This window comes from Gorilla gorilla, chromosome 4, assembly GCF_029281585.2.
Source record: "Gorilla gorilla gorilla isolate KB3781 chromosome 4, NHGRI_mGorGor1-v2.1_pri, whole genome shotgun sequence".
Taxonomy (NCBI): Eukaryota; Metazoa; Chordata; class Mammalia; order Primates; family Hominidae; genus Gorilla; species Gorilla gorilla.
The window spans coordinates 177,706,223-177,725,362 of record NC_073228.2 but is presented as its reverse complement, the minus strand read 5'-3'; the positions used below and the strand labels follow the sequence as shown (position 1 = coordinate 177,725,362).

Sequence of the window (19,140 nt, the reverse complement as noted above, 5' to 3'; positions counted from 1 at the left end):
TCCCCTCCCAAAGAGCCACTTAAAATTCACTAAACACACAGAGTTTAGGCTAAACAAAACCCTTCTCTGCTACAGATTTGGCTTTCAGCTCAAAAGCCAGTACTTACAAAAATCTTTGAATTAATGGCTTTCCTAACTCTCAACACTGCCATTTCCCTTCCCACATGAGGCACTCCAGCCATTCAGAACTGCTGGCCCATAACTTCAACTTCTGGGTAACTCCCTCTACCTAGAAGGCCCTCCTCTCTCTCTCTGCCCCTCAATGTCTTACCACTCAAGCCTCCACACTTTTGTCCCAGCAGTTCCCGTTAGGCCTCACATCTTATGAGAAGCCTTCCCTGCCCCACATCATCCTTGCTTTGATTCAGATAACCCTCTGTACTCCTTCCAGTATTCTTTACACTTATTACACCATATTTACATTACTTGTTTTAATCTCTTGCTGTAGGGCAATGAGATCTTTATGGATTTTGGGTCTGATATCCCAGAGCCTGGAGGAGAGAAACGTGCTCAATAAACAACTGTGGAAAATGAATGAAGCAAAGTCAGCAGTTGATGGTCTCTCTGCCATGGAAGATGCAGTGTAATGGGTAGAGTCAAGCCGGTATCATCTTGTGACCTAGGTCAAATTATTTAGCTTTGCTGAACCTCAGGAAAACAGAGATAATTCCATTGACTTCACAGAGCTGTTGTGAGACAGTCTTGAGATAATGTTTGCAGAATGCCAAAAAAAGTCCCTCAATATGCAGTAGGTACTTAACAAAATTAATTCCTTTCCCTTCCCCAGTAATAAGCCGAAGATAACCAACAATTTTCCACTTGTAAGAGAAAGGACAAGTAGGATTTCTTTTGGCCAAAAAGTTCCAAACTGGAACCTTGGAAAAGGGAGGGGCAAATCTGGGGGATATTTCAGCTTCAGAAAAATGAGAATTTGCTAGTGTCCTTGGTTAAAAACAGGAATATAAGTCTTCTCAGGAAGACAGAAAAGAACAAAACCTAACCCCTTACTTTCATCAAAGCCAAACTGGCAAAGATACATAATAATTTTAATGAAAACTTCAAAAATTCAACCTAAAATTTTTCTTTTCAATAAAACCAGAGAGGATCTTCATTTTGAACCAAAACCCCAAATTTAATGTTTCAATTGTAATATGATGATTGAAAAACAGATTGTAGTAGTGGCAAAAGAAAATAACACTTATCTGTAAGATGGGAGAGGTCAATGGAATATGTTTCTACAGATGGAGGAAGGTTTCATAAAAGGGAAGGACTGCTTTGACTACAACTCGGGGCAGGTGCGAAGCTGCAAGATCTAAAAGCATCTAAGAATTTCAGGCAGAAGGGAATGTCTAGAGAGAAACTAGTAAGAAGCTGACCCAATTAAGGAATTCAAAAGATTTCCTACTGCCAGTAAAGCTAACAACAAACCAGCAAGCAGGAAAGCTATTTTTATCCTTGCCAGAAGCCTTCTGACTCTAGATGCTACATTTAGAGGACAGAGCAACAAGATAACTTGCCTTAAGAGGATGTTATGATACCAGAGATTAATGGCAATTTTTTAAGCTCTAAAAAACTCGGCAAAACTAGGTGTAGTTTTTGTCCAAGCTAAGCCAGCCAAAGTCAGTTGGAAAAAAAAAGGTGAAAAAAATATAATGGAAAGAAAAGTGGAAAAACAGACCGAGTAGTAGAAAAAATTAAAGCAATCCAGAAAAAAAGCCAAGGCAGTAAATTAAAATTCTCCTACCTTGCAAAAAGTTTGCTTAAAAGAAGCATGTGTTACAAGAGACATATATTAAAAGAACCAATGAATAAAGAACTGGCCCCAAGGTGAAAATAATTTTGACAAATGGCTCTCTGTGCTGACATGAACATAAAAAAACACCAAGATAAACTTATGAAATCTCGAGAGACCACAAGCTAAGTCAGTGTAAATGATTGAGAACTTTAGAGATAAGAGAGAGAAGCCACAAGAGATCTAATTAGACTTTTCTCTGACTACAGAACTAAAAAGAATTAAGACTGAGTTTCTTATTTATAAAGAAACTCATTATTTTATAAAATAGAATGCTACTATACTGATAAAAAGCTGCATTAAAACTGTTTACTGAAGTCCAAACCCCAAAAAGCAATCTGCAAAGTCACTAGTTGGCTTTCTGCATACAGACCTATCTATCATTAACTCTAGTCACTTACTTAACATGAATTCTGACAACTTTTCTGAACCTTAATGAAAAATGGACTTGCATTTTATATCTGATATAAGAATTTCACCTTTTGTTATTTCTCAGAAGGTCCACTACCTATTTTCTCCTATCAATACTCTGGGTTCTTACTTTTCCTCTTATTAATCTTCTAAATTAAATAATAAACAGGATATTCAAAGATGTCTGGTAATTATTTGGAAAATAAGCTATATGAAGCCAGGAACCTTTGTTTTTAGTTAGTCCCTGATATATCCCAACAACCATAGTACCTGGTGCACAGTAGATGCCTGATGTATATTTGTTGTATGAATGGCCTCAGACAGCTCTGGACTTTACATATACATCCAAAGCAGCGCAAAAGTTGGGGGTGGGAAGCGAAGGAAGTGTATCTGAATCACATGAAGAATGCACATGCTTAAGTCCCATGGCAAATCTGGTGAATCAGAATCAGGGAAGAGAACAAGTCAACTTGGAAAAGTTTCCACTCCCAATAAGGCACACTTCAGTATGAAACCAGCCAACTGTGAGGTCTGAATCTTTCATAGATTATGATAAAATACAGATTTTTAAATTTTGTACCATCTCCTAAATTGAAATTAAGAAATCTTGGCCAGGCATGATGGCTCATGTCTGTAATCCCAGCACTTTGGGAGGCCAAGGCAGGTGAATTGCTTGAGCCCAAGAGTTTGAGACCAGCCTAGGCAACATGGCAAAGCCCCATTTCTGCAAAAAATACAAAAATTAGCCAGGTGCACTGGCAGGCACCTATAGTTCCAGCTACTTGGGAGGCTGAAGTGGGAGGAGCATTTGAGCCCAGAAGGCAGAGGCTGCAGTGAGCCAAGATTGTGCCACTGCACTCCAGGATGGACAACAGAGCTAGACCCTGTCTCAAAAAAGAAAGAAAGAAAGAGAAAGAGAAAAAAAAAATTGAATGCCTACCCTCTGTCAAAGCATACTAGACAAAAATGTTTCCATTTTCTTATGTTTGTTTCCTTCTCAGAGGCTACACAATAAATACTCAGGCCATTGAACCAGGAGCCAGAAGCTGTGTGTTCCTCCTATATTGACCCTTGTAGGTACCAGGAATCTGAGTGACTTTACAGAAGCTGTGGCATCTTTGGGATCTCCAATTCTTTTCAACTGTAAAATGAAGACCACAAAACTCACATAACAGGTTACCGTAAGGATCTGGGTTAGAAATAATTCTCAGAAGGGGCACTGAATAAAAGACAAATGGTATCAGAGGTAAGCACCCTTTCACTTGAAACTGGTTAATGCTGCTTCCCATACAGAATGTCCAGGTCTACCTCGAAAAGGAAAAATGCAGCACAGCATCAAAACTATCCTTCAATCTACCTGGCACATCGAATATGTTCAAATATTTGTGGAGGTGGAGTATAAGCAGAAGCTAAAATATAAGACACTTCCAAACCATGTGGCTTAAAGAGGCTTTAGTAGCACTTGCCTCCCCCTCCTAACAAGAACTGCCATGTTATACAACGCGGAGTGCACCCATCTCGTCAGATGGCTCCCTCTACCCCCTGGCATCATGCAGGATGTAGCCTCAGCAGCCCATATTCTTAACCCTGCTACAAAGGAATAAAGATGGCTTCAGATGTCAGGAAGCTCCAAAATGCTACTTGGTGGAGAGGACAATTTAGGAGAGCGTTAGTAGCCTCACTCCTCCCTGTCCTCCTCCTCACCATTTCCTCTGTTAAATTCCTTTTTTGTGTTATGTTCTTTTTTGTAACAAGGAGCATTCTAATGGCAAGAGTATAAAGCAGAAAAATTGGGGAAGTTCTCTAGAGCAGTATTTCATAATCTGTTGTAATAACTATTAAGACCTACTTTGATCAAAATATTTCAGAGAGGCTTTCCTCCATAATAATAACTGAAGACTCCTACCCCTTTCTCTACCCTAATGAATGCTACAAGTAAAACAGAACAAAAATGAAAAAAAATCTTAATATCAGAAGGCTACTATGAATTCAGCAACACCTTTAAATGTATTTTAATTGCATTACATCAGCATCCACATGCTTTTGGAAGATAATCATGCATACACAAGTGACATCTATCATCTAACTGGAATGCCTGGTCACTAATGGGTTCACAGGCTCTATCAAATAATTCCCATGGCTGAAGAGGCCCATGGTTCACAAATGGAGAACAAAAACATTTCACGAGGCCAAGTTTAAACAACTGTTTTCTAAACATAATATTTTTAGGCCTATCTCAAAAAGAAAAGATGTAGTTTAGACCCAAAGCCTTCACTCAACCGACTAAATCTGATCTCTGATTATATCCCTTATACAAACTACTCCATATGAAATACTGCCACACCCAGAATCACATGATATTCATGGGCTACTTTCAGTCATTACACCATAAAAACCTTCAGTTTTAAAATGTAAAACTGTACCTTCAGTTTTGTAATGTAAGACTGAATTGCTGATGGTAATGTAAAGATCATTAAGTTCAACCCCTCCGTTTACAGGTGAGGAAATTGAGGTCTAGAGAGAAGTGACCAATCTAAGGCACTACTAGTGGCCAAACCAGGTTTGAACACAACCCTGAACACTTCTCCTTTTATTTCGTAACATTTGGAAAAGTCTGTTATATGCTAACAACTTCCGATCATTACAATAAAGAAATCAGGCAGCTGGTTTAAATACCTCTATTTAGTCAACCATGCCAGACATTTATTATTTGGAATATTACAGCCACCAGAAGTTAGATTTTTAAAAGTTATTTATATTTCAATTAATCAGGGCTGCTCTTCAGAATTAAGACTTGCTCTTTATCGTTGGTTTCTCAAGCACTAAAAGGGAGCTCTAATTGGTTGATTCCTCCTTCTCTTTTCCAATACACAGCAACTGGCATCAACCCAACTGGATTCCAAAGAGATTATGGAACTGCTTTCCCTTCAGAGTTCCACTAATGTTCTTAATTGACTGGTTACCAGGTAATACCCAGAATAAAACAAAGCCTTGCTTTTAGAACTGAGTGCAGTGGTGTAGGACTGAATTCAGAATCAGTCAATTAGATAAAATAATGAAGCCCAGAGGCAGCCTGACCATCTCAATGTCTGATTTGAAAAGTAGTAACTAGTTTAAACCTTCTTAAAAAGTATTCCTTTTACAAATTGTATGGCTAATTGTACAGGGCTAAGCAAGAACAATTTCAGAGAATTTTCTCTCTCCCCCTTTTTAGTTTTGGTAGTAAGGATAATGGTAATGTGAGGGGGAAAAACAAGAAATTCATAATCCAGGCACATACAGTTGATAAATGAATCAACTGCATACAACATTCAGGTAGAAAGTCCATGCAGGAGTTTTGGGAAGTAATAATTCTGTGGCACAATTGTGAACTGTTCCCTCGTTCCTGTTGCTAAACTAAATGCAGAGAATCTTGGATATTTTTATGACAACTATGAATCAGGCGGCATTTCTTCCCCTCCCCCAAAGTCAGCAAATAACATCGTCATGGATTATATAACAGGATCAAGGAAAGCCTTAAGACCTTCATAGACAACAAAGGGCTTTTTTATTAAGCAGATATTTGGGCTGTTTTTGTAGCTGTCAGGAAATGAGACAGCAAGAGTCACCTCTATAGAATTTTATTATAGAAGGAAAACAGAAAAACAAAGTGACACTATTAAAGGTGCACAATACACTCTATTAATTTAGATGTGGCACATGAATGACATGTATCCCCATAAATATTGTGGGCCCCCTTCTCTTTTTTACAGTAGGAAGGTCCCTAATATTTATCATTGACAAACTGTGGACAAAGTCTGAAAATCTTACTACTTAATTGTCATTCTGATTTCATTTCTGAGTGGAGATTACTATTTTTGCCTGTCCAGATGGTAAAACATAAGCTTAAATTGTACACAAAACTTAATATGACAAAGCAAAACATTAAAGAAAAGTACTTGTTAATTTGTTACCTGATTGTTGCTTGTTTTCTTATTTATCTCTAAGTTTTTATCTACCACACATAGTTAAATCCCTGCCCTGAATGTATGTCAAACAGTATTAAGTCATAATAACCATATTATAAGAGAACTTTACTACAACTGAAAAGAAAAAATAATGTGTTAAAAAAATCTTTTAAATGTATGTTTAACCTTCTAATAACATTAAAAGTTTACTATTATAATACTTCCCCCATCTACTCGCCCACCGTTACCCTCACCTCTCACTCAGGTAACAAAGAATAAAACGATAACCGATTTTCATGGCCTCAAAATAGGATTCCTTGTGTTCAATGTTCAGGATTAAGATAAAGGGGCTGCTTAAGTAATTACGGACCCACATCATGGATGACATAAGACAAATTCCCCCTTTGTGGCAACTGCTTATTTGATTTTCAGACCAAATAAAAACAAGGGTTAAATATTCAATCACGAATGTGTGGCAGGTAGAGGGCAGAGGATCACTATTTTCGATTGACTAGTATGTGTTATGTAAGTAAACGGGGCAGATGAGGATCTGGCCCATGCACAAGATGCATTTAGTTTGAACTGAGTTGGTTTCCATTCAGAGGCTAGAGGGAGGAAGGCTTCAGTCCGATCCTATGACGATGTCGGCATTCACATACATCACATGATTTTCTTTCCTAGGCATTTCCCCTTACCCTCCCCGCCTTATAAAAACCCAAAGACAAAAACAACAGCAACCCCAAATCTGAAAGGGGGTAATCACACTGCTCAAAATCCACACCTTTGTAAGCTCAACCTACACAGTACAGTGAGGAATCCAACAAATCCAGATCAAAAGTAAATCAGAAAGCAGGCAGTTGTTCAAAATTAAGAATAGGCCCTTCACTTTTCATACAAAAAAATCATGCCACACAATTTCGCCCTCTTCTTCCTCACAATAGAAGTTACCTCAACACAGAAGCCCAGGTCCCATCCTACAGCACAGCTAAGCCAAGGCAAGAGAAAGACTGTTTAGGATGTTCCATTTCCGCAGTCAAGAGAGGGAGAGTACAGGAGGAGAAGAAACATGCTTCATTCCTACATAGCCACACACACATTTAATTGTAGCCCAGTTTAAATTATACTCTTTGCTATTTAACGTCCTCCATTACTTATGAGGCTTTGAGAATTAAGGCAACTTTCTAATTCTTAGGAGACTTAAGTCACTCCCCTGTTACGCTACTTTGAATTACTTGGTATCATCCAAACCGAGCAAGAAAGAGCCAGCCTAGTTCAGGAAGGCTTCAGCCAGACACGCAGGCAGCTGCCGGCCGACTCTGAGTCTTAAAGACTTAATGATATTTAAAGATCCCTCAATTCGCCAGACACATTTAATTTACTTGGAAGGAGAAATTTGATTATAAATCCGAGTAAAATTAACTGGTTTGCGTTATCCATTTCTTCTTCTTTTTTATTTCTTTGAGATGGAGTTTCAGTCTTGTCGCCCAGGCTGGAGTGCAATGGCTTGATCTTGGCTCACTGCAACCTCCGCCTGCCAGGTTCAAGCGGTTCTCCTGCCTCAGCCTCCCAAGTAGCTGGGATTACAGGCGCCCGCTACCGCGCCCAGCTAATTTTTACATTTTTAGTAGAGACGGGTTTCACCATGTTGGCCAGGCTGGTCTTGAACTCCTGGTGATCCACCCACCTTGGCCTCCCAAAGCCCTGGGATTACAGGCGTGAGCCACCACGCCCAGCCTATCCATTTCTTCTTTATGGTACTTTGAATCATGCCCTATTAAATGTCCCTTAAAGGAAAATGTCCATCTAATCCTTTAAAAAGGTTGGAGCTTAGGGTACCAGTAATCTGTTCTTATTTTGCCACAGGCAAACCAATTTAAATAGAAAAAGGTTAAATACTGTAAGAAATTATATACTCTCCCCACCATTCCTACCTGAAATAAATCATTCTAATATTAAAGCAACAGAACCTATTTTAGTAGGACTTCCTTTCATTTTGAAAAAAATTTATTTATTCCCAAATTACTTCAAATTTATAACATATGAAATAAATAAGTGACAAAATTTAGCAACTCTCATAGCAGGTTTCTAGAGCTATTTCAGCCTGCATAGAGCCAGTATCTGTATAAAATACTTGTTCTAATGCCTCTCTACCAGTATACAACATGTGTTCTCTAAGTCAACTAAGTGACTGCAATTTGGAATATAGGAATATTAGTAAAATGGTGTATCGAAAGAAAAGTTAAGGTTTCCTATTATTTATTACATATTTTTAAGTAGCACTAAATTCTATCCCAACTGTAAAGATACAGAATTTAAATAATCCCCACAGCCACTCTTTTACAATGATATAAAAAAAACTTTTATAAAACTGATGAAACAAGCTTTGTGTACTAAACTTTCAACTTGAGTTTCGTGATTTTCTTCTAGAAAGGCTATTATAAATTCTTTTGCTTAGCAACAAAGAAAAGAAGCACAGATGGAATCATCACTTGCCCACTCATTTAAGCATTTGTTTTAAACAAATTTACAGCAATGAAAAATAGTCAGGGAAGGGTCTCTAAATTTAACATGTAGATAAAGCAAGAAAAAATATGAAAGTGTTTTAAAATGCAAGGTCACAACACCTTTGGCAGTCAGGAATTAAATACATAGCATTTTTGGAGTAGATCCATAGCTCTTAAAATAAAGCGATGCATGAAACACGTGAGGCAGTGATGTATAACATGCTTCCACTACTTCCTCTACATATGCAATAGGTTTCCTGGGCACCATGGGGATATGTAAAAGACTGGCACTTTAAACAACTTGCATTTCTGAATGCAATCATTATTGCTTACATTCAAATTAAGTACTTGAAATGCCTGAAACTCAGAGGAGTTGTGGTGGATATGTTGAGCCTTCCTTTCAAAAAACTGAAAGCAAGATATATTCTACAACAATATGAAGAGAAAAAGACTCCATTTTCACACTATTCAAAGGAATAATATGATATCTAAATCATAATTTCATATCTGAAGAACAACTATAATGTTTTGACAGTCTGTAGATTGCCTTTGTTCTCTCAATAATTTTGCTGTCTCGTTTTGGCTTTCTAGTGAAATGAAGCAAATTGAATATTATATTGTTTTCATATATTGAATTTAAAATACTCAACCACTATCATGAAACTGTGGATTGTTATATTCTGTCTGACGTCTAATTTTTAAGCACTATTTTTGTCTTTTTATTCCCTTCACATACAGAAAAGAAAAAAAGGCTCCCTAATTTTCAGAGGTCTCTCTATACACTGAATATAATACTGCCTCATGAATCTTTATTTCACTGTGTCCAACCTATGCTTCAGAAGGCTGAAAACAGATGTACTCGCATGTGGTTTTAATCTATTTCATGCCGCTCCATTTCTAAGTAACAAGTACCAATTTCATAAGCGAGAAAAAACACGCATAACAATAAGATACAATATTCCCCAAATAATCATCTAGGCATCTACAGCAATAAAATATTTTTCTGTCCAGGTGAAGAAAAACTTGATAAGCCTAATAATATTGTAGCAATGCACAAGCTGCCACCTGGGAGATCAAAATTCAAAATCAGCCTGTAGCTCAGGCCCTAAGCTTATGAGACTGAGTGTGCAGCAAAGAAAATGAATTCGGTCTCTGGGGAAGAGCTTCTGAGGATTGTCACTGATGTTGGTTATGGAGAAGGCAATACACAATTTCGCGGATAAAAATAACATCCAGACTTGCCAGCTGACCAGAGAAAGGACAGGGAGATAAGGAATGAGGAGAACCCTTTCCCCACCGCACAAAGAGCTAAATCCCTGTACATAGAAAAAATCATAGTAGCCTCAAAATTCTTAGAAAAGCAATTAAAAATAAGTTATAAAAAAACCTAATACAAATTATGAAAGCTATGTACTCCTTTGAACATTTGTTAAAAAAAAATACGTTTTCCAACAAACCAGTTGGAATCAATAACACATTCATAAAGAAATTCAAAAACTGTACTTGAACGTTCCTAGGACTATTAAGCATTTTGTTGATAGTAAAAATAAAGTTTTTTAACCGCATTACAGTAAGGGAGATTTTTTTGTTCCAAAATGAAAAATACAAATTAAGTTTTCTAGCTCTTTTGAAAATTTAAGTTAATAATAGCCACACCAATAGATTCAACTTGTAGTTCCCATAGCAATTTTAGGCCGTATTAAACACATACACACACAAACTGCATACCTATGAGGAACCAGAAATGAAAGAGAAAAATAAATGAGGTAATTCATAATTTTCTATGAAATTATTTTTAAGATTATTAAAGTTGTCTTTGAATTGTAAAGTCTAAAACAATCAAATCTTTTAATTTTTTTTTTCTGAGTGGTATACTGTTCTCTACTAATCTCAGAATTAACACGAATTTTCTTCTCTTTTCTTTTTGTGACGGAGTCTCTCTCTTCTGTTGCCCAGGCTGGAGTGCAGTGGCCCGATCTCGGCTCATTGCAACCTCCGCCTGCCAGGTTCAAGCAATTCTCCTGCCTCAGCCTCTGGAGTAACTGGGACTACAGGTGCACACTACCACACCTGGATAATTTTTCTGTTTTTAGTAGAGATGGGGTTTCACCATGTTGGCCAGGCTGGTCTCGAACTCCTGACCTCAGGTGATGCACCCACCTGGGCCTCCCAAAGTGCTAGGGTTACAGGTGTGAGCTACCACACCTGGCTAATGTCAATTTTCTATTTTCTGTTTCTAAGGAAGCAGAGCACTAGAAGAGTATTTTATTTATTTATTTTCAAAATGAATTGGTAGGTGTTAGATACCTATTTCAAAATGACAATGTGTTTTTTTTAAGTTATTCAAATTTTATTATCTTTATTACCTTTAAACAAAATTTCACAATAGAATGAACCACTGTTAAAATCAAGCATAGTATTCCTAAAATAGCTATCTAAATCAGAAGATAGTTTGACAAGAAATAAAATGTTACCCTGAGCAAAAACAATGTCTTGGCAGTGACAGGCTACGATGATACAAAGGTCATGGTCTTGTTTGAAAAAGAAAACAAGCGTAACTATAATCTGGCATTTTAGATCCATGCACTCATCTGTGAATTCTTTACTGCTCTTTGTAGGAAAAAACACACAAGCTTCCTGTAATATACTCAAGCCAGATTGGCACCTAAACTTAAACTGAAGCTGGCTTTTTTGATGAGCATGAAAGCAGACTTACATGTTTAGTAATAATACATGTAATTTCTTTAGTGTCTTCTATGAATTAGGCAATACGCTGAAATCTATAGCTGCATCATATTATGTCATCCTCACAGCCACCACAGACTGTAGTGACAGAGTGGCCGTTTAACCAGATCTGATTCCAAAAGCCACTGTCTTTCTATTCCATCACATTGCAGTCTATAAATCACTATTTTACAAAATCTGTATGTTCCCAGATTAGATCAATCAGACTTAATTTATTCTGTCATCAGACCTAACTTTTGATTATCCCTATAATATCAGCTTAAAGAAACTTAATTTAGTAAAAATTGGTAAGGAGAACTTAAAAAGAGAATATAGAATAAAGGCAGAACTTTAAACAATTATCCGTTGAGCAAATTAGAAGAAAAAAATCTGATAGAGATGTCCTGGCTAAAACTGATGGCCAAGGAAATTCTATTGTTAATCGTATCAGAATACTGTGTGCTGGCCGGGTGCAGTGGCTCACGACTGTAATCCCAGCACTTTGGGAGGCCAAGGTGGGTGGATCACCTGAAGCTAGGAGTTCAAGACCAGCCCAACCAACAAGGTGAAACCCCATCTCTACTAAAAATACAAAAATTAGCCAGGCGTGGTGGCAGGTGCCTGTAGTCCCAGCTGCTTGGGAGGCTGAGACAGGAGAATTGCTTGAACCCAGGAGGCAAAGGTTGCAGTGAGCTGAGATCGCGCCACCGCACTCCAGCCTGTGCAACACAGCAAGACTCTGTCTCAAAAAAAAAAAAAGAATAATGTGTGCCAACTCTTTTATCTAACCTAAGTATTAGTTAGAGGCTTGCTTCTTAAAATGTCACATAACAAGTTGTTTCTATCCACTGCTGTTTGTAACCTATATTTTCTGTGATAAAAACCATAGGCACTTAGAAAATGATTTCTAATTACTTATTATCTGTAGTACCTAGTGTATGGGAAGCTCTTTTAAAATGTGCTGAAAGAATTAAACACATTAAGAATATACAAATATTCTTTAACTACTTTTTCCATACTTTTTTTTTTTTTTTTTTTTTTTGAGACAGGGTCTTAAAGAGCAGGAACACAGCTCACTGCAGCCTCAACCTTCTGGGCCCAAGTGATCCTCCTGCCTCAGCGTCCCATGTAACTGGGAACATAGGTGTGGGTTGCTATGCCTGGCTAATTTTTTTTTTTTTTTTTTTAAATGTTTGTAGACACCAGGTCTCACCATCTTGCCCAGACTGGTCTTGAACTCCTGGGCTCCAGCCATCCTCTATCTCGGCCTCCCAAAGTGCTGGGATTATAAGCGTGAGCCACCGCACCAGACCTTAACTTTTTAAAAAAAAAAAATTATTTTATTATATAAAGACAGGGTCTGTGTTTTTTTCTTTTTCAAATTACTTTATTATATAGAGACAGGGTCTTGCCATGTTGCCCAGGCTGGTCTCAAACTCCTGGGCTCAAGTGATTCTCCCTCCTTTACCTCCCAAAGTGCTAATTATAGATTCACAGCAAGTTGCAAAAGTAGTACAGAGAAAGCCTCATGTACCCTTTACCCAGTGTTCTCAAATGGCAACATTTTACATAACTATAATACAAAACCAGGAAATTGACATTGGTACAACCCACAGACCTTATTCATATTTTTCCTTTAGCTATTTTTTAAGAGTGTACAATTTTTCTGGTGCTAGAAATAGCACCTTAGACTCTTCATTTTTCTGAAGAGAAAACAAAGGGTCCAAGAGGCTGAAGACTACCCAAAGTCAGAGTGCTAAAAAGTAGCAAAAATAAAGCCAATTCTGAGTGGGAGATCATCTTTCCACAGCTATATAGCATGCATCTACACTAAAGTCATCCACCAGAATTCCATGAGAAATTCAGTAAAGACCTTCCAAATATTCTTATTTCAAAGGTATCACATCAGATGGATGCCTATTTTTTACACATTATTTTTTTTCCCTCTCTCCAGAAACCTAAAAGCTTTCCTCATTAAAAAAAATTATCACTATTGGTCTACTGAAAAATACATGTTTTTCTGCATCAGTAACATGATAAGCCAAACTCAAAGGGAAACTAGGCTAAGCAGGTCACCAGTTGAAACAACAAGCTGCCTTGTCACCTTTGACCTCAGTGCAAAGCTCTATGTCTGGCACAAAGCAGTGTCATAAACATTGAATCACTGAATGAATGAATGAATGAATGAACGAAGGAGCCAACAGCTTAAGTGGGATGACCAAATATACCAAACATTCTAAGTTTCTTAAAAAAAAAAACAACAACAACAACAAAAAACAAAAAATCCTGCTTTCTAATAAACTGATATTTTTATCCAGAAAAATGTTTTATTTTGTGAGATACTTTTCCCAAAATCAGAGGAAAGGCCCTTAGGAAATATCTAGTCTTGCAATTTTCATTCTTGGCTACATGTTAGCATCACCTGAGATATTAAAAAATAACTTTGGGAGGCCGAGGCGGGCAGATCATGAGGTCAGGAGATCGAGACCATCCTGGCTAACACGGTGAAACCCCGTCTCTACTAAAAATACAAAAAATGAGCCGGGCGTGGTAGTGGGCGCCTGTAGTCCCAGCTACTCGGGAGGCTGAGGCAGGAGAATGGTGTGAGCCTGGGAGGCGGAGCTTGCAGTGATCACGCCACTGCACTCCAGCCTGGCGACAGGGCAAGACTCCGTCTCAAAAAAAAAAAAGCATGCAAGCCCGCACCCCATGTATGGAATGGTGTCCAGACATCTACATTTTATTTTTAAAGCACCCACGTAATTCTACGTCTTTATAAAGGTGAAGAAATTGAGGCCTAGTCAAACAGAATGTCTTATTCAAGATAACACAACTTGTCAGTAACATGAGACTAGAATCCATGTAGAAACAGTATTTTTTTTTAACATAATACATAGAAAAAAATTCTGAGAACTACAGAACTTCATTTTAACTTTGAAACTATTGGTTATTTTTTAAAACATGAAAGTAGGCAAAAATTCTACCAACATGTGAACTGTTCTTGGGACATAATCACTGTCATAAGTAGGTAGACATAAACAACTGAGACACTGAGAAGTTATTGCCTGAGATATAAAAAAAATAATAATAAGGTATGTAGTTGGTGTCTTTGAGCTAATTGCCCATTCTTGGCAATTAGTACTCACGTAGTACTCTTACCTGGTATCACGATGGCTCCACTGTAGAGGTTCATCAAATATGTTGGATTTTTTAACAAGAGGTATATGTGTAAAATTGATAGAACTTACTGCATACAAAGTGACTCCATAATATTTGCCATACTGTGTATCAGATTAAATAGTTAATACACACTTAAAACTATTGTCTGAAATCAATTGGGTCTATTTCTAAACTTACCTTTAATGGTATCATTTTCAGCTCTCATTATGTCAATGAGTGAACTCTCCAGTGAGTGCATGTCGAATGTCCTGGGGCGATCCTGTAGACACAAACAGCCACAAACCACTTTTTAAAATAGCATTTAAATATAAAAGAGGACAGTAAATTTCATTAGATGGGACATAGATCACAAAGTAGCAATTTTACTCTCTATGTAAGGCACATCATTACTAAATGTTATTATTAACACCAAACATCAAAAACCACAAAAGTAAGTACACAGGGCTCAGCAAAGAGTGATTTGACTTCTAACAATAATTCAACAAAAGCATCACATTTATTCAGAAAGCCAAAACCATTAAAACGAATTTCTGTATTAGTTAAGAACATTACATAAGTGTAAAAAAAAAATTATTTCCCATCACTTAAGATTGCAAAAACGTGGCAAAGCTTTCCAAACTTGTCCCACTAGTTATCTGCTAGACTGGTACCTGTATGTGCTGTTCAAAATAGCTATATTTTCTTATAAGGCAAAGTTTAAAAATAGTCATCGAATGATTGTAAGACTATTAAATGGTAAAGCATACAAAAAAAAAATGAGAGAAATCTTTTTTTTTTTTTTTTTGAGACACAGTCTCACACTGTTCCAGGCTGGAGTACAGTGGTGTGATCTCAGCTCACTACAACCCCTGCCTCCCGGGTTCAAATGATTCTTGTGCCTCAGCCTCCAGAGTAGCTGGGATTACAGGCACCCGCCACCAAACCCGGCTAATTTTTTGTATTTTTAGTAGAGATGGGGTTTCACCATGTTGGCCAGGCTGGTCTTGAACTCCCGACCTCAAAGGATCCACCTGCCTAGCCTCCCAAAGTGCTGGGATTACAGGCATGAGCCACCAGATCCAGCCAAGATAAATTATATACTTATTTTAAGAAAATAAAAATACTGATTTATTCATCTCTATATATTATCAAAGTTGTTCTTGACTGTTAATGATTTGCCTTCTCTGAAGATTTGTTTTTAAAACTAATAATCTATATAGAAAGTTGAAAAAAAATCTCCTTCCTTCCAAAAATCATGTAAAAAAAAATTTCGTAGACTCTCCCTTCCCCCAACATAAAAATAAATCTGGAATAATGAAGCACAGAAGCTGCTCTCATTACTGTCACGAGGCTTTCTCTAAGGAGAAGGATGAGAATAGCAAGAGAGAACTGCTGAAGCATGTTCTGTCCCTCCCTGCCCCCAATGCAACATGTTATTAGGTCCCCAAACAACCCAGTCATTACTTCTGGTAAATAAAGAATAAAAGGATCAGAGTTAGAATAAGAGTTAGAATTTAGATGAGAAAGCAAAACAAAACAAAACAAAACAAAAACTCAATTCTTATTTACTCTCAACTTGCAAAATTAGGCTTGATTTTGTTGCATTAAAATTAAAGGGAAGGAAGAGTGTGGGGTACATTGCTGACCTAAACTCCTAGCTTAACCAAGTGCATTTCAAGAGTGGGTATGGAATCCTAAAATATACAACATCCCAAGTGCTCTGACATTCCTCAGGATGAAGAGTAGTAGAGACAACTAAAATTAAGGTTTAGCTTGATACATTAAAAGTAGGAGATGAAAACATTTTAAAATTAAACTGAGACAAAGCAATAATACATGCTCTGACCCACCTTAAGGATACTGTACATAAACACACAAAGGCCACTGCAAGAATATTAAAGAAAAAGGGGATCCCAAAGGAATCTGCAAGCAGAATTCTAAAACTTCTATTCAATTATACTTCCTTTTACATTACTATTTAAATTCAAAGCTTTGACTTTATTTTTTAAAAAATCACCTCCTAATTGTATCCCCTTCATTTTTCTACTTTCCTAGCTAACTCCTAGAACAGCGAAGCTGACAGAGGATGTCCTCCACTTGAGAGCATTTTTATTTTTTATTTTTTTTGGATGGACCTAACATTTCTCTTCTGTGCTTTTGTAACACATCTTACCCCACATGATTATTCTGCTTCCCTGAAATAGGGACCACTCCTCCTGACCCCATCTCATCATGCAGATATTCAGTAATGTGCGCTGAGTGGTTTTATAATACCACTGCAACTTGAGGAGTCCAGGGACGGTATATTTAGGTAGAATCTAATATTACAGGTAAGAGACAGTATTTCAAGTTTTCCCCCAGGGGTGGGAAGGTTAGGGTGAGGATGAGGATGGGTAAGAGTGAACACGTGCCTTACCATTCTATCCTGCTCTAAACTGGTATGACTCCCTCCAGAACATCTTTGCCCCACCTCTTCCACCGGATTCTTTCCTCATTATCCTCATCTCCTGAACAAGATCTATCTATAGAGAGGCAGGAGTATACATGGCCAGGATCAGACTAAGGTTTAGTATTCCCAAAAGAGAGAAGCTGTTCTGTGTTTACGCTTCCTCATTTCAAGCACTAAATTAAGTCAAAACCTGCATATTCTTTCAGAAGCCAAGTAGACTTGAGGCATAATTTGAGGTTTAGAAGTTAATATAAAATTACACTATCTCATTCTATAGTTGCTGGATATGTTCTATTTCAGCAATGAACCACACCTTTAAAAGGGCCATCCATTTCCATCTCCAACACAAACCAGTCTTGGAGGCAGTAATTCCTGGTGTCTGTTCACTTGGCTGTGTCCTCTGACTGTGAGCTTCCCAAGAGCAGGAACTATGTCTCACATCAAATATTTCCAGTATGCCTACCACAACAGGGTGATGGTGCGCCAAGTCAGTCATGTCCTAAGCCCACAAGACTGTCCAAAAGAGCCTGAGGTGGCAGGAGCTTCCTGGCAGATAATTTCTGTTTAAAAATTATCATTTTCTATGTGTGTCATGATGTAAAACAGGTTAAGAAGCACTGTCCTGTATTTCTGTATTACTCTGCCTCACATAGGTTTTGGCAGGTAGAAAGCATGCAAATGTTTGCTAAATCAATGAATGGATTTACTCCTTCATGTAATTTTTAAACATTTAAAATATTCTCTGCTACTTCCTTAAGATTTATTTGTCTTTATATTTCCCCCTTTCCCTCTAAAGAGCTGTATGTTTTCTTTTGGGGGAGGGGAGGAATTAAGCTTAGTGTTGTTTTTCATGCAACTAACAGAGTAAGCAACCTTATGAATTTCTGGAACATGCATTTTGCAATCACTGAATGACAAGAGCACTGAAAAGAAGCAATTGATAAAAAATATAGACTGGTTTTGTTTGGTTTGTTTTATAAGAACTATTTCCAGTAATTCAAGAAGCCTCCTTTTTACCTGTTTTTGTTTTTGTTTTTCTACCTATAGGTTTTGTTGTTGTTGTTGTTGTTGTTGTTGTTTTGAGACGGAGTCTCGCTCTGTCGCCAGGCTGGAGTGCAGTGGCGTGATCTGGGCTCACTGCAACCTCCGCCTCCCGGGTTCAAGCGACTCTCCTGCCTCAGCCTCCTGAGTAGCTGGGACTAAAGGTGCGTGCCATCACGCCCCACTAATTTTTGTATTTTTAGTATAGACGGGGTTTCACTATGTTGGCCAGGATGGTCTTGATCTCTTGACCTTGTGATCCGCCCACTTTGGCCTCCCAAAGTGCTGGGATTACAGGTGTAAGCCACCGCGCCTGGCAACCTATAGGTTTTTAAATGTGGTATTATGAATGGAATTTAGTAAACTATTCCACACTTTCCTCCCACTACCCTGCCCCATGGGCACCCCAAGCATATTGTGGGAAACATAAAGATTTTTGCTGACTTCTAACTGGTAAAGTACATTAAAACTAAAATCCTAAACTAAATTTTAAATTTTCAGTAATGTTTTATGAAATGAAAAGAAATTCTCCACCCTTTTTACGCTAATTTTTAGTAATGATACTAATTTTTTCCTATAATTTCTTACAATTTAATACAGGGATGACAAGTAAATACAAATACACAAAGTTTGTTCAGTTGGTACTATTAGATGCAAGGTGTTTTGAGAAGGATTCTCAGGCTCTACAGGGACTCAGAAGGAAACTGCCTCCACAGACTGCTGCAAGGTATAAGGTCCGATGACATAAGTACTTCATTCTTGCCAAACCTAGTCTAATATGTACTCTTCCCCACAACCCAAACTTATTAGCAAGTATACTTTACTACAAACATTTTGTTTATGATGCTTTGGTAATTCAAAGAGTTCAAAAGCCACATATTTTGTCAAGTAAACATTCTGTTCTCAGAGCAGGTTTTAAGATTGCCATTCTTGATTTACTCCCTCACTGATCTTTTCTGTCCATTTTTAACAACTAATTTTAAAAAATCCTAAAATGTGTCTGTACCATTGGGAAACAGATAAAGGGGACACAGATAAACAAACAAACCCAAAGTATAAGAACAGTACAAACAATGCTGGTTTTCCTATGCAACAACAAAAGAGTCAAATCAA

At 37.6% G+C, this 19,140-nt stretch overlaps 1 protein-coding gene across 4 annotated transcripts in view; it reads right to left on the bottom strand.

Moving 5' to 3' along the window:
- The window catches only part of CPEB4 (cytoplasmic polyadenylation element binding protein 4), a 71,956-nt gene that overhangs the window by 34,956 nt on the left and 17,860 nt on the right, over positions 1-19,140 (bottom strand). For all 4 annotated transcript variants that reach the window (XM_004043023.5, XM_004043024.5, XM_004043025.5 and 1 more), the window contains exon 2: positions 14,736-14,817. In XM_004043023.5, the coding sequence (XP_004043071.1) occupies positions 14,736-14,817 (82 nt within the window). The remainder of the gene's footprint in view (positions 1-14,735; positions 14,818-19,140) is intronic.